Source organism: Lathamus discolor, chromosome 5 (genome assembly GCF_037157495.1).
Source record: "Lathamus discolor isolate bLatDis1 chromosome 5, bLatDis1.hap1, whole genome shotgun sequence".
Taxonomy (NCBI): Eukaryota; Metazoa; Chordata; class Aves; order Psittaciformes; family Psittacidae; genus Lathamus; species Lathamus discolor.
In genome coordinates, this window is record NC_088888.1 from 65264953 (window position 1) to 65280540 (window position 15588).

Genomic DNA, 15588 nt, shown 5'->3' on the forward strand with positions numbered 1-15588 from the left:
CAGAATAAATGAAAGACTACATGAGATACAGTAGCCCACACTGCAGAATTGCAGGACCCAGAAGTCTTCAGCTGGGTTCTCAAAATTAGATGTCACTTTTTAACCATCTGGCTGCAAGTATCGACTCCGCTCACAAGGAGGCTGCTCATAAACCCCTCAGCTGTGTCACAGAAGAGTATCTTAAGACAAAAGTACAAGGGCAGGGCATGCAGTAAGCAAGGGCTGCTGGTGCTTTATCCCAAACAGCTATGGCAAAGGACAAAAAGAATGCCCGTACACTGCAAATATGAAAATAGAAAGCATGACTGCGTAGCTAAAGGCTACGTGTTGCAAACTTCATGCGTGAAGTTGAACTCTCCTCCTCGCTGGTCTCTGCAGCGATGGCCGCAGAGCTGACCACGTTCCTTTCTGTGAGGCATCCCCTGCCATCCAAGAGCCCTGGCCCAAGGCGGGCAATGCTCCCACTCCAGCTGGGCCATCTGCCATGGCCGGCCCGCACACGCTGCTCTGGAAGGCGAAAGCACAAAACGCCCATTAGAGACGGCAGCGCTTTACCCAGTGCAAGAGCCAAAGACGAAGAATAGGGCAGTTAAACCCTGAAGGTACTACAGCTCCTTTCCCAGCGGCTCACCACCCTCTTCCAGCACCCTCAAACCCACCGCTAACGTCCGGCAACGAAGCCGGGTCATAAACGGGAAAAGAGTACCTCGTCACCCTCGCTTTACGGCCTGGCGCGTTTTGCGACGCCCAAAATGGCTGCCCCCAGGGTACAATGAGCCCTCTGCGGCCGCTGCCGCGCAGTCTGCGGGAATACGGGCAGGCAGCGCGGCTGCCGTGGGGTTTCGCCGTCCGGGGCTCAGCCGGCCGCTGACGGCGGGTGCGGTGGCATTCTCCTCTGGCCGCAGCGAGCGAGGAGGGCCACTTGTTCGCGGCTGCCTGGTTTACGGGCCCCTTCCGGGGCGAGTAGCAGGAGAGAGGAGCCGGCGCCGGGAGCCTCCCCGGGACGGCGGGGGGAATGTGGGGCGCCTTGCTGCGGCGCGGAGGCCGCGGCCCGGGCTGCCTCCGGGGACTGGCATCGGGCGGCCCACCCTGGAGCCAGGTGGTGTCGGAGGCCGAGAAGATCGTGGGGTACCCGACGTCCTTCATGAGCTTGCGGTGCCTGCTGAGTGACGAGCTTAGCAACATCGCCATGCAGGTCCGCAAGCTGGTGGGCACCAAGCACCCGCTGCTCGACACCGCCCGGTAAGAGCCCGGTCCGGCGGGGAAAAGCAGTCCACCGCCCCGCCGGCTGTGGGGTTCGGGGCGATGTGGCCGATGGAAGCCTCCGGAGGCTCCTCAAAACTTTTGGGAAGTTTTGAGCTGGGTTGGTTGTCAAGAGCGGGGTCCCGGGCGGTGGCGGTGCTCGGCATCGTTTCACGGGCCCTCGAGCGGGCGGGCGGGTGGGTGCCCCAGAGCGGCTGCGGCGGTGCTGTGACTGGTGTGTCCCGTGGGTAGCCCGGCCGTGAGCCGTGGGGTTGTGCGCGGCGGTCAGCCCTCCCCATCAGGGCCTTCGTTTGCTTCCCGCAACAGGTTTTCCCTTCCTTTGCCCTCTGACACTCAGAAGTTGCTGCGTTGTAATGCCACGTGCAGCGAATGAGTTTCCCCACGCGATGTACAGAGGAAAATAATCCCTGAATAACAGAAGTATGTCTCACTAACATAGTTACATATTTCTTCATATTAAAACTCTATCACAAATCGTGGAAGAAAGCCCAGCAGAGCTAATCAACCTAAAAGCTGAAAATTGACACTGCTCTGAACTGTGTACTTTGGTTACTAAGGGCTTTAGAAAACACTGTCTGTTTTGGAACACCCAGCTGGGAGCTGTGAGGTTTTGTATATTGTTGGGATTTTTAGGGTTGCTAAGCTGATCATCCACCCTTTCATTTTTAAGGCAAACTGCTGGAAGACTTGCATTCCTGCCAATAAAGCAGGAGTTGGGATTGTTTGGCAGTGTTTTCTTTGACTGTAAAACAAGAACTGATTAGCATTGGTGATTTTTTTTTTCATATTAAAATGCCAGAGGCCTAACAAAATTAAAAAAAAAAAAAAAGGTGCACTTTTTCAGGGTCATTGGGTTTTTCGGGGGATGGTGTTTGTTTGATAGAACTGGTTTTGCTGTAACCACAAATACAGCAATGTTAATAGAACCCACATTCGATATGCACGGTATTTCTGAATTGGCGTAAAACAGAAATTAGCATTTATTCAAAGCAAATGTTCTGCTTTTCTTTAAAGGAATAAAAATTCTAACTGTACAGTTGTCCTTGTTGGCTTGAGAGTTATGGTCTAATGATGTAAAAACAAGATTTGTTTTGAAGCTCTCTAAATCTTGTTGTCTTAAGTGAACAAAAGGAGTACAGGGGGCAAACAGAGCTTTTAAAAGAAGCATTATTTTCGGGGAGAGGGATTTACATCCTGGCTTTAAGTAGACTTTTATGGAAGAAACAAATAAACTTGTTCATAAAAATGGAAAATACCTAACTTTAAAAATGGTGTTGAAGAGGATTTTGTTGAATTGTATATTAATCAAGGTTGTGATTTTATGATAAACTTAGCAAAGATTTTTGGTTTTCGTTTTTAAGAGGAGGATTAAGAAGAAAATGTTTTTTGCCTTTGCGTCCAACTTTAAGGTCAGTTGATAGAAAGTAGGGAATAGGAGGACCTAAGTGCAATGTATTTGGGCTCTTAAACTTCCACTGTAGTTGCGGAAGTATCATAGAGACTCATAGCTTTAAAGAGTATGTTCAGTGTGTATCAGTTACTGGCTTACTTGCAAATTAAGTTTAAATGGAGTATTTTGGGGCATGGTTGGAGGTTTCATGGTGGAGCTGTGATGTGTGGGTTTTGTTGTTTTAAGTGGACTGCTTCAGGCTTAATTCTGTAAGCTTGCATCTTGTGGAACACCTCTAGGAACAGTCATGCACAGGGTCAGCAGGATTGAGTCCATTAATCTTTTTAAATTCATACATGTTTCAAAGTACACTGTGAACCTGATGTGTTGTGCTGGAAACAGAAGTCGTTATTTACTCACTGAAACTGCATGCCCTAGTTTCAGAAATACCAGTGAAGCCAGATGAGAACATGGAAAGGCTTAGTTGTAGGTGTGGTTTCAACGTACATTTGTATTTCTAATGTATTTACATTGAATTATTTTATATTTACATTGTAAATTTGTATTTACATTGTATTATCAATGTACATTTGTGTAATACAAATTACATATGTATTATAAGAAGAGTTAATTTCTTACTGACAAGTTTTACTATAGCTGTTGCAATGCGCGAATTGTACCTCACCTTCATTTATGGTATGATTTGCAATGAAGTGAATTTTGACCTTGTCCTTTCTTAATAATTTTAACCTCTTTCTGAAATTTGACTGTTGTGTGTTTGACTGTAAATGGGATTGATTTTAGTTGTGGGTCTGAGATCTATGCTCTGACTTACTATAGCAGTTTGGGAAACAGGTCTTGATTTTTCAGTCTCCGGCTCACTACCCTTTCTTATCAAGTAGCAGAGGTTTCTTGTCTGTTCGGAAAAATGCTTGAAGGCGGGTATCTGAAACATGTTTTTGGTGATTTATTTATTTATTTTAAAACTGAAGTGATTGGTGGGTTCTGCAACTCTAACCTTTCAGACTGTGAATGCATAAATACTGTATACGTCAATATTAAGTGCTCCAACACTTAAGGAAATTTTTCTGTTTGAGAACATTTGAAAAATCTGTGCAGTAAATTTGATTAATTACACGTGGTGTTTCTCAAGTTTCCATTAATTTATTTTTGAGCTTGTAAGTGGTGAGAATCAAATTATGAGTGCTTGCTGTCATCTCTGAGCAATATTAATTTTTTTTAACTTTCTATGACTGGTGGCATTTTGTTATCAGTGTTTCTTGTGTCTAAATGCTTTGCTAGCCTTTGAAGTCTTCCTCAGACCATTAGGGGTTTCATAAGCATTGGTAGAAACCCCTCTGCTTTGTCTGCACAGAATAGTTTCTGAGCTGAGACAGAATAAGGCATAATTGCTACCACACTGAAAGCCTATATTGTAATAGGAGTACTGATGAGCATTTTTAACCTTTTGCCGACCTTTGGGTCACTAGGCTGTTGCAACACGTAGACTGTGCTGACTTAAAGAAGGCGGCTTCAAGGTAACTGTGAGACAGGACATGTGGACTAACAGCCGTTGGTCATTATACTTTTCTCTGATGATCCCATCCATTTCTTCCTCTTGTTTGGATGTGGCGGTGGCAGTTCCTGGGTGTGCCTGCCATGAATCTGGACCACAGCAGGTATTCCTCTGGGATGATGTGCGATCCTGATGCCTCCTAGCAAGCCTGTGCTTGGCCAGCAGCTTTAAATCTGTGAGCTATTGTGGCCTCTGCTCTTGGGAGGGCAGAGATGGGTAACTGAACCCTACACTGAGGGATTCGGGAGTTCTGTAATCTGTGCAGTGAAGTTTATCTTTCTTTTACTTTTATTATTTTTAAGTTTTTGATTTCTGAAGTGTCAGCCACATGAAATGAACATGCTTAGAACTAGCTTTGCCAGACTTGTAAGAGGACGAAATGTGAGGGAAATGTTACATTTCATTTTAGAAAGGCTAATGTCTAGTGTTTAGCACATCATTGGAAACTGTGGTATCTGGATTATATTCGCAGCTGTCCTTTTGGCTCTCTGACTAGGGAAAGTCACTTAATTTTTCTTCGTTGCATTTACTTATCTGTAAAACGGATAATGTAGCATCTGTTTTGTAGAGGTGTTACACTTCATTCATTACAGCCTGTATCGATCAGTGTGATCTTTGAATGGAAAGTGGTGCATAGCAATATTAACAAAGAATAATTTAAACAAATGCTATCATTAAAATATTAGCCTGTAATGGATACTCTGGAAATAAAACTGCAATCTAACTACTTCTGGATCTTTATGTTTCTAGTCCTGTGAGTCACTGCGTGGTTCTTCAGAGCTTTCAGTTTTCCTTCTCTATAATGATGTGTTTAGCAGCTCCTCAAAACTAACATTTAAACGTTTTTACTCTGCAAGCTTTGTTGGACTAAAAGAAAAACTTTTCAACTCATGAACATATGACCTCTTTTCAGTTGGGAAGCAAACAGATCTCCAGTCTTCTCTCTTCTTTTCCCTCCTCCTTTCTAGGCTAGTATACATCCTTCTTAATGTAGGAAAGAATCTGTAATTGGCACAGCAATCTACTTTTCTCGAATACATAGTGTGTATAACATTTTCTGGATTATTTAGTCTCCCTTGGGAAGGGTATAGCTTGCTGCAGATTGTAAACAGTAAATGTTACGGCCAATGCATCATTTTTATAATATCGCTAAATGAAATGGAGCACTTCATACACACAAAATTATTATGGGATACCATTTAGCTCTAGCCATTCTGTCATTAGAATGTGAGAGGAATGATTATATTTTAGTTCAGTCAGAATTGTTTGTTGGTGAGAAATGCTTAAGTAGACTTAGTTACGGTTTTCCTGGATTATTACAGAAATAAAAAGCCTCGATAGACCAGGTTTTCTTTCATTGTAGCCCTCTCCATGTAGATCTCTAGCTATTTTAAGCACCAAACATAAAATGTAGTCCAGAATTGGTTCAAGACTACATGCTTTTCAGTTATAATGACTGCTAACGTTGGTTTCCTGCTAGTTCTGTTTCTCTGCCAGCTTGAAATGGCTCATTTCAGTAACATGGATCTTGTAACTTCAGATGCGGCGTGCATTTGCCCTCCTGTGTGGATGACTGATTCAGCGCAGACCTAGGGATTTGTTCCAACCTGCTGCTGATAGAATTGCTATTGCCAATTTATATTTTGTCTTAAAAGAATGGTGGCCTTAAAGCTATAATTTTTTATAACTGTAGGTGCTGTGACTGACTGTGAGTAGCTTTTTAGACCCTTGTTTCTAATGTTAATCATTCTTTTTCCTGGGCTAGAAAAATGTGTTTGTTTACTTGGTAGTGGCTCATGAGGTAACTTTCTCTGAGAACAGCCAGCGGCTGGATATGCAAGTTGACAAGCAGGGAGTCTGGTCAACTTACAGCTTCTAAACCAAAAACTTACTACAGTCTTTTAAGTTTTACCGAGTCGCTCAATCTGTAATGGACCCTGGGCCCTTTCCTGCTGTTGCTGGGTCAGAAGTTGAAACACATTTGCGTTCACTAAATCTTACTATTTTTTTCCAGCTTGCTGTAACACTTTGTACAAAATATTTTTGTGGTAGAGACATGTGTTTTGGTTTTGGTTGGTTTTTTGGTTTTTTTTTTTTTTTGTAGTTGTGGTCAGAATGCCTGTGACATTAGCTATGCGGCAGCAGTTTGTCACTTCCTATGTTTACCCCAGAGATCTGTTGGACTTCATGGAAACACTGGACACCTAAGCTAGCATGCAAGGGACTTCTGCAGAAAGTCTTAGTCGTGATGCCAGAAACACAGAAATATTTTTTCCTGCTTGATCTGTTTGAAACTATTTGCAAAATTACTGAAATACTGGTGGTTCTAGGAAGTTTGTGTTTATCCCGGAAAGCATTCTATATAGCTGATGGAAACAGGGATGCTTTCAGGAGAGAGACAGTTGAAGCACTGGAGTTAAATTCTTGCATTGACTCACGCCGTGCAGAAACTTATGTCTTTCAAGAAAGGCTGGCCAATCTTAGCTAAGTTGGGTTTTGTGAATATCTTTCAATCAGTTCTGAAAGATTTAAGAGTAGTAAATTTAAAAGCTTTCATTATATTACATCTCTTATTGGTACTCCCTAGGGGTTTCTGTTACCATACTCACCATCAAGTAAACCATTCGTAGACATCAGAAATCAGTTTCTTGTGGATTTTGGCTGAATGAACTGGCAAATTGTTCAAAGAGGTATCGCAGAAGATAACTTTTGAAGGTTAAAAAACATGGAAGAAATTAAACCATTGTATGTTCATATATGGACTGAAAAATTTCCTTCTATATCTCGTTCTTTCCATGGTCTTCCTTGTACCTGTGGCTGTCACTGTGGTCTTCAGTTAGCCATCACTCACAGAATCACAGAATCACAGAATCCCAAGGGTTGGAAGGGACCTAAAAAGATCATCTAGTCCAACCCCCCTGCAAGAGCAGGGTAACCTACAGTACATCACACAGGAACTTGTCCAGGCGGGCCTTGAATATCTCCAGTGTAGGAGACTCCACAACCCCCCTGGGCAACCTGTTCCAGTGCTCTGTCACTCTTACAGTAAAGAAGTTCTTCCTGATGTTAACGTGGAACTTCCTATGTTCCAGTTTACACCCATTGCCCCTTGTCCTATCACTGGATATCACTGAAAAAAGCCTAGCTCCATCATCCTGACACCTACCCTTTACATATTTGTAAACATTGATGAGGTCACCCCTCAGTCTCCTCTTCTGCAAGCTAAAGAGACCCAGCTCCCTCAGCCTCTCCTCATAAGGGAGATGTTCCACTCCCTTAATCATCTTTGTGGCTCTGCGCTGGACTCCTTCAAGCAATTCCCTGTCCTTGAACAGAGGGGCCCAGAACTGGACGCAATATTCCAGATGCGGCCTCACCAAGGCTGAGTAGAGGGGGAGGAGAACCTCTCTTGACCTACTAACCACTCCCTTTCTAATGCACCCTAAGATGCCATTTGCCTTCTTGGCCGCAAGAGCACATTGCTGGCTCATGGTCATCCTCCTATCCACCAGGACCCCCAGGTCCCTTTCCCCTTCACTACTTTCCAGCAGGTCAACCCCCAACCTGTACTGGTACATGGGGTTGTTCTTCCCCAGATGCAAGACTCTACACTTGCCCTTGTTAAATTTCATCAAGTTTCTCCCCGCCCAACTCTCCAGCCTGTCCAGGTCTCGCTGAATGGCAGCACAGTCCTCTGGTGTGTCAGCCGCTCCTCCCAGTTTTGTGTCATCAGCAAACTTGCTGAGGGTGCACTCAGTTCCCTCATCCAGGTCATTGATGAAAATATTAAACAGCACCGGTCCCAGCACCGACCCCTGGGGAACTCCACTAGTCACAGACCTCCAGCTAGATTCTGCGCCATTGACCACAACTCTCTGCCTTCTTCCTCTCAACCAGTTCTCGATCCACCTCACTACTTGATCGTCAAGCCCACACTTCCTTAGCTTATCTGTGAGGATGCTGTGGGAGACAGTATCAAATGCCTTACTGAAATCAAGAAAAACTACATCTACCGCTCTACCATCATCCCTCCACCTAGTCACTTCCTCATAGAAGGCTATAAGGTTGGTCATACATGACTTCCCCCTCATAAAACCATGTTGGCTGTTCTTAATGACGCCCTCATCCTTGATATGCCTAGTGATGGAGTCAAGAATAAGTTGTTCCATCATCTTTCCAGGGATGGAGGTAAGGCTGACCGGTCTATAATTACCCGGGTCCTCCTTCTTGCCCTTCTTATAGATTGGTGTGACCTTTGCCATCCGCCAATCCTCAGGCACCTCGCCCGTTTCCCACGACTTACCAAAGATGATGGAGAGTGGCCTAGCAATGACCTCCGCCAGCTCCCTCAGCACCCGTGGGTGCATTCCATCCGGACCCATCGATTTACAGATGTCCAGTTTGCATAGCTGATCCCTAACCCAATCCTCATCTACCAAAGCAAACTCCTCCTTTGTCCTGACTCCTTCTGGGGCTATAGAAATCCGGGGCCCTCGGGGAGAGTCTGCAGGAGTAAAGACAGAGGCAAAGAAGGCATTCAGCACCTCTGCCTTCGTTATATCCTCTGTCTCCAGGGTACCCACTTCGTTCAGCAGTGGGCCTATATTGCCTCTTGTTTTAGTTTTATTTGCTATGTATTTGAAGAAGCCCTTTCTATTGTCTTTAACCCGACTAGCAAGATTGAGTTCCAAGGAGGCCTTAGCTGTCCTAATTGCCTCCCTACATCCTCTAACAACTGTCCTATATTCCTCCCAAGCGGCCAGCCCCTCCTTCCATAATCCATAGATTCTCCTTTTCCACTTGAGTTTGCCCAGCAGCTCCTTGTTTAACCACGCCGGTCTCCTAGATCCCTTACTTGACTTCCTACTCATTGGGACGCTCCGATCCTGAGCTTGGAAGAAGTGGTCCTTGAATGCTAACCAACTATCTTGAGCCCCTTTACCGCCTAGTACACTTTCCCATGAGACTTCCCTTAGCAGTTGACTGAAGAGGCCAAAGTTGGCCCTTCGGAAATCCAGAACTGTGGCTTTGCTAGGTATTCTATTCCTCCCACACAGGATCCTAAACTCCACCATCTCATGGTCACTGCAGCCAAGGCTGCCATTGACCGTCACCACTTCGACCAAACCCTCCTTGTTGGCGAGTACTAAATCTAGCAGCGCTGCTCCCCTAGTTGGTACGTCCACCATTTGCATTAAGAAATTATCATCAATGCACTCGAGGAACCTCCTAGACTGTGAATGACTGGCTGTGTGAGTCTTCCAGCAAATATCGGGGTAGTTAAAGTCCCCCACGACGACTAAGGCATGTAGTCGCGAGGCTACTTCCAGTTGCCTGTAGAAAGCCTCATCAACTCCTTCGTCCTGATCAGGAGGTCTGTAATAGACCCCCACAACTGTATCACCCGTGCCAGTCAGCCCCTTGATTCGTACCCACAGACATTCCACTTGCTCCTCATCCGACCCCGGACAGAACTCAATACATTCTAGTTGCTCTCTCACGTAAAGAGCAACTCCACCACCTCGCTTCGCTGACCTATCTTTCCTAAAAAGGACATAGCCATCCATGACCACATTCCAGTCATGTGAACTGTCCCACCATGTCTCTGTAATCGCCACTAGATCATAACCTTTAGCCCGCACACAGACTTCTAACTCCTCCTGTTTATTCCCCATGCTGCGTGCATTGGTGTACAGGCATTTCAGGGAGCCAGTCCTAGTACCCTTTTTCCCCTGCGGGACAGGGTCTAAAGAGCTACCCTTTCCCACAAGTGAAACAAGAGATTGATAGTCCTCCTTAGCCCGCCATCCTTCAATCCCTAGCATGTTCCTCATGGGCTTGTCCCCAACAGGCCCAGTTAAATCCCCTCCCCCCTTCCTAACTAGTTTAAAGCCCTGTCAATAAGCCCTGCTAACTCCTGCCCCAAAACCCTTTTTCTTCTCTGGGACTGGTGTATCCCGCCTGTCACCAGCAAACCAGGTGTCCCATACAGCAGCCCGTGACTGAAAAACCCAAACCCCTGCCTTTGGCACCAGTCACGTAGCCATACATTAACCTGCAGAGTCTTCTTATATATCCCTTCACCCTCGCTTGCAACAGGTATGGAGGCAAACACCACTTGCGCTCCAGACCCTTTAACCAGCCGTCCCAGGGCCCTATAGTCTCTCTTCATTGCCCTTACGTTCCTCGTAATAATTTCGTCACTGCCAACCTGAAAAACCAGCAGTGGGTAGTAGTCAGACGGCTGCACCAGTTCAGAGAGCTTCTTTTTAACATCTCTAATCCGAGCCCCAGGCAGGCAGCAGACCTCCCTGTGGGGTGGATCCGGTCGACAAATGGGCCCTTCTGTTCCCCTCAGAAGGGAGTCACCCACCACAATTACTCTTCTTTTCTTCTTGGTTGGGGAAGTTCTGAGGTATGTGGGTGAGTGACTAGCCCTGGGTGACTCACTAGATAGATTTGCCTCACCATCTCCATTCACCTGGCCCTGAATTTCCAAGACCTCGTACCTGTTATTCAAGGGCAACTGGGAGGGAGGAAGGGATTGTGAGGGTTTTCGCTTACCTCTCCGAGGAGGAACCTCCCTCCATCCATCCTTGTCCATTAAGCTCTCTCCTTCTGTCTGATGGTAGGAGGGAAGGGGATCCATAGCTTGTTGAACCACTTCCCTCTGCCCTTGCCTTAGGGTGTGGTTCCACCAATCTATTTCACTTTCACACTCTCTAATGGCTCTCAACCTTTCTACTTCCTCCCTCAGTTCAGCCACCTGCCTGAGCAGGTCATTTATTTGCTCACAGCGAACACAAGCAGTGTCACTGGCTCCCTCCAATACAAGTGCCAGGCTCAGGCATTCGCTGCAGCCAGAGACCTGCACAGCTGCATGTCTGCAGGAAGGTTCAGTCTGGATACCCACATTAGTACTCACTACAGCTTTCGATCGTGTTGTAACCATGATCTATCTGGTCAATCAATCCGTCTACGTCCCTCAGCACTCCTTCCCCCTCCTGTACTCCAGGCGAGTCCTCTCGATGAGGCGGTTGGAACGCTTCCCTGCCCGCTCGCCTGCCCGCGCAAACTGCCTCGACCCTCTGCCTCGACGCTCTCTGCCGGCTCTGGTCGCCGCGCTCCCTGGGAAGGTTTTTTAGCCACTCCCAGCTGGTGCCACTCCTCCTGGCTCCGCCCCCTGTGAGTCAGCCCCTCGCGGGAGCTGAGCTTCCGAGTCCTGGGCAAGTCCTGTTGAGGACTTGAGGCTCCCTCCTCAGTGGCTCTTGTCGCTCTGAGGTGAGGCTCCTGGACGCTGATCTCTCCCCTCTCCGCTCTGGTGTTGCAGGCGTCCTCTCTCAAGCTACTCAGACTTGTACAGTTAAGGGGAAGAGAATCCATTTTTGTAGGTCACACTCATATTGTACACTGTAGTAAGGTGGAATGGGATTGTTCTTTAGCTGAAATTTAGTTTTTTGTTTCTCTTCCTGCAAAAGTTCCACTACTCTATGTTTTTTATTAATTTTCTCCTCCAGCAACGCTACTTTCACATACGTAAATGCTCATCTCTGCCAGTTATTACTGCTCTTTCGAACAGCTGTCAGTAGACTCCAGAAGATGAGAATCGCACCAGAAATTTTACACTTGGGCTTGAGCTTCACACTTCACATTTAAGGGGCCTAAACTTTTTTCTTTTTTTTTTTTTTTTTTTTAAGAAAATATTTCATTTTTGTTGAGTTTGGCAGTGAGAATCTCATTCTTGAGGGTAAAGTATATGAGCAGTTGTGTGCGTGTGTATATATTAAAAAACCAATTAGGAACCTAAGCTGAAAAGTCCGACATGTATACAATAGTATTCTGAGCAAGATAAGCTGACACTCTTTAAATTGTAGTAGCCTTCCTGTTTGATGCCCACTGTTTGATACCCTTGTAGTGGGCAAACTGTAATATAGTGATGAAGGCATTCTGAAGGAGTAAAAAAGTGTTTATTTAACTTTGGTGCCTTTTTTCCCTTCCTTTTTTTCTTTCCCTCTCCCTACCCCTGATCAATAAACTGAAGCTCAAGTAGTAAAGACAGCCAATCCATTGACATGATCATGGGTTTACTGTAAATGTTGGCAGAGGCTGAACTGCTGAGTAAACAGCTAGTTTTCAGCTGTAGTGGTGCTGAGTTCTTGTCATTCACTGATAGTATTTGTGTGGAAGAGTTTATGCAAAGGTGGTTTAATTGTATGGTACAGTACCCAGTTTTGCAGAATATTTTGTCACCACAAGCAAAGTAGGATTGAGTAATAAATCTGCAGTATGGATGTGCTAAACCTAGGCTGCAAATTATTTTGCATTTGAATAATTGTTTTTTGCAGCGATTGCCTTTTAAGCATCTATGTTGAATCCAGGTTTCTGTGTTTATGAGTAATGTATTATTTCATTCAGCGTATAGGGTGGTCTCAGTGATATTCAGTAAGTGATGATGCTGTTTGGGTTTTTCTGATAGAATTATTCACAATGAAAACTGATATGCTGTCCCGATATTGATAATTTCTAGTGTTTCTTATAAGGAATATGAGTATGAAGATTTCAGCAGAATTTCATGTACAACTCATTCTGATTAAATGAAAGATCTCTTGGGATTTCTCAAGCTTGGGTTTCGAGCATACAAAAGACTGAATGTGTAATGAACAGATCCAACTGCCAGTCACTCTTGTAAGAGCATAGTGTACCACACCTAGAGAAAATTTGGTTTAACTTTAGGCACACAGAAGCCTAAGCCTTTTTTTAAAATAAAGGTAATATGTAGTGTTCACATCTGTTCTTTCCTGCTTTTAAGTACAATTGATTGGCAATGAATGTGAATATCAAATACCAAGTTTAATGTACCAGTGACTGACTGTTATGTCAATATTTGCTCTATACAGGAAAAGAGTACTTAATATGTAAAAATAGTTTCAAAATTATTCTTTCTGTAACCCAGAAGAGGGTTACCAAGGATGGCTTTATATAAAGCGCAAACAAGAGCTAACGTCAAAGAGTAATCAAAATTCATGTTTGCGTCACTGGCAACAGTTTTCACTCAGTGAATCTTCTATTTAGCTGTGGTAAGTTAACTTTGACTTACAAGAATAATGGGAAAAGTACCTTTTCTAGGGCTTTTACTCTTTCTGAGGTCTGTATTTTGTAGCTTATAAGATGTGTTCTCCCCTACTGAAGATATTTACTCTCTCCTCCAACTTTATTGTTGATACTGCCTCGCAGTTGATGCCTCTCCTGGTGTTGGAGGCCCTGGCAGCGGCAGGAGACCCCATTAACAAGTTTCCATGAGCATTTTCAGAACTCCTTCAACAACCATGGGTAACACTGTATGCTCTATTCAGAAAATACAAAGTTCACAAAGGACAAAGGTAAGCTCTGGAGTTAGCTGTTTCTGTGCTTACACTACTGCTTTCTCCTAGGGGTGACAGGCCACTGGCTTAAATTATTAATATCTTTACCCCACATCTGAGCATCTTATTTTCCCTCAGGGTAGGCAGACTGTCTGCAGTGCTTGCCCTAAAGGAACTCCTGCTAGAGACAAACCTGACAGACTGAAGGAACACCATGAATTTAAAAATTGGATCTATTACAAAAATTGTTTAAAATCTGTAGCAGCTGCTTTGCTGCCCTTGAATTGTCCCTGCCAGTTCTTTGGCATTGACGATCACTTTAGCTAAGTATTTTTTATTCTTTCCTGCTGCATGAGAGATTCATTTAAGGAAAGAAAAACTGATCATGTAGGAAAACTGGTAAGACTCATTATTTGTGAGCTTTTATCAGACGCATGCTGTGAATTAGCTAGATTTTACTTCTAATGATATGAAGGTCTTAGAAATTTGCCTCAATACCTTACTTAGCTGAGAAACTCTAGGACCTGTTCAGCCTGCTTGAGGTTCTTCAGGTAAGCAGTCATATTTTCTTCAATCCTCAGCTATTCCTAAAGAATCATCAGGGTTCCAGCTTTGTCATTCGTCTTTCTTATTTCTTTTCCACTTAAATTGGAAGTGATGGTTGTTTCCATTTTGCTTTCTTATTCCTCCAGTTTGTTTCTTCAAAACAGCACTAGTTGGTTCTTTTCCATAGCTGCTCTTCTATTTTGGGGTAAAACAAAGGCAGGCCTACAAGTAATCTTCTGTTTCTTAATAGAAGTGTATAGTAAACATCTAGTTTTTGTTTCCCTTTTCTTCTTCCCACTTAGGGACTAGCAATTCAGCTTTACTTTTCTAGTTAAAAAACATGAACAAGCAAACTCCATAGCCTTTGCCTCAAATTTGTTTCAAAAAGTGCTCCTTTTAGAAGGAGCTTTCTTCAAAATCAGGTAGATATTATTTTTTATTACTGGTTACTTGAGCAGTCCTTTAAGCATGAATTGATTGGCTTGATAGCTGCACTAAGTATGCTGAAATTGAATTAACTTTATAGAACTTGAACTCTAAAAATAATTCATTCCCTGTAACAACTCTTGGTTTGGTTTGTTGGTTTGGTTATTTGTTTTCTTTAATCTTCACACTCATGGTTCAGATTTGCTGGCATGACAGCTATCTTTTTCATTAACTGCCTGTCCAGCACACCCCACAAAATAATCATAATCAAAGGGTTAGTACATCTGTTTGTTGTCACTGGTCCTTGAAATGGTTTGCATATTGCACCTTTCTAGAAAAAAAAGAACCAACCCCCCAAAAAACCAAACCAAACCCCAAAACCAAACAAAAAAACAAGAAAAAAAAAAAAAGGAAGAAGAAAAATTCTGTATTTCAATCACAAAGTAGGTCTGAGTCTGTAATGGGATGTGCCTGTGTAGGCCCATACTGTGAATGCGTAGTCCCGATTAAGGCAGTTTGAGGGTAATGGTCCATGCCAACACGCTTTGTGTCTGGTTGTCTTCTGAATGATTAGCCAGTAGCAGAAGCACCATAATTAGTGGATTAGGTAAGACTGCTTTTAATCAAACTTAACAGAAAGTTCAAGTTTTTATAAACTAAATGGAATACTTGTTAGGCCAAATACACAAGGCAAAGCTTTGTGATGACAAGTGGAAAATTATCTCTTTTGCACATCTCAGAAATTATTGTGCTAGCATATATATTCATTAGTGATTCCCCCCCCCCCTTGAAGATGCATTGTGTTTGTGTTAAATCAGTCTTAAACTCTCAGACTGTGTTTTTCTGTGATATGTCAGTGCAGTTTCTGTGCACTTTGTGATACAGGGGAAAGTTTTTATCCCAGTAACCTTCCTGTCTCTAATTCCCAACTGCTTTTCATTTAATGTGGTTTGTGAAGATGAAGATATACTGTGTGCATACTTTAAAAAGATTTCTGCGATGTTAATGCTACATTATGAGGTTCA

At 43.9% G+C, this 15588-nt stretch overlaps 1 protein-coding gene across 5 annotated transcripts in view; it reads left to right on the forward strand.

Annotated features, from left to right (window-relative positions):
* Window positions 1–736: 736 nt before the first annotated feature.
* PDSS2 (decaprenyl diphosphate synthase subunit 2) overlaps window positions 737–15588 on the forward strand; it is a 122744-nt gene continuing 107892 nt past the window's right edge. For all 5 annotated transcript variants that reach the window (XM_065681113.1, XM_065681114.1, XM_065681115.1 and 2 more), the window contains exon 1: window positions 737–1242. In XM_065681113.1, the coding sequence (XP_065537185.1) occupies window positions 1016–1242 (227 nt within the window). In that variant the 5' untranslated portion in view covers window positions 737–1015. The remainder of the gene's footprint in view (window positions 1243–15588) is intronic.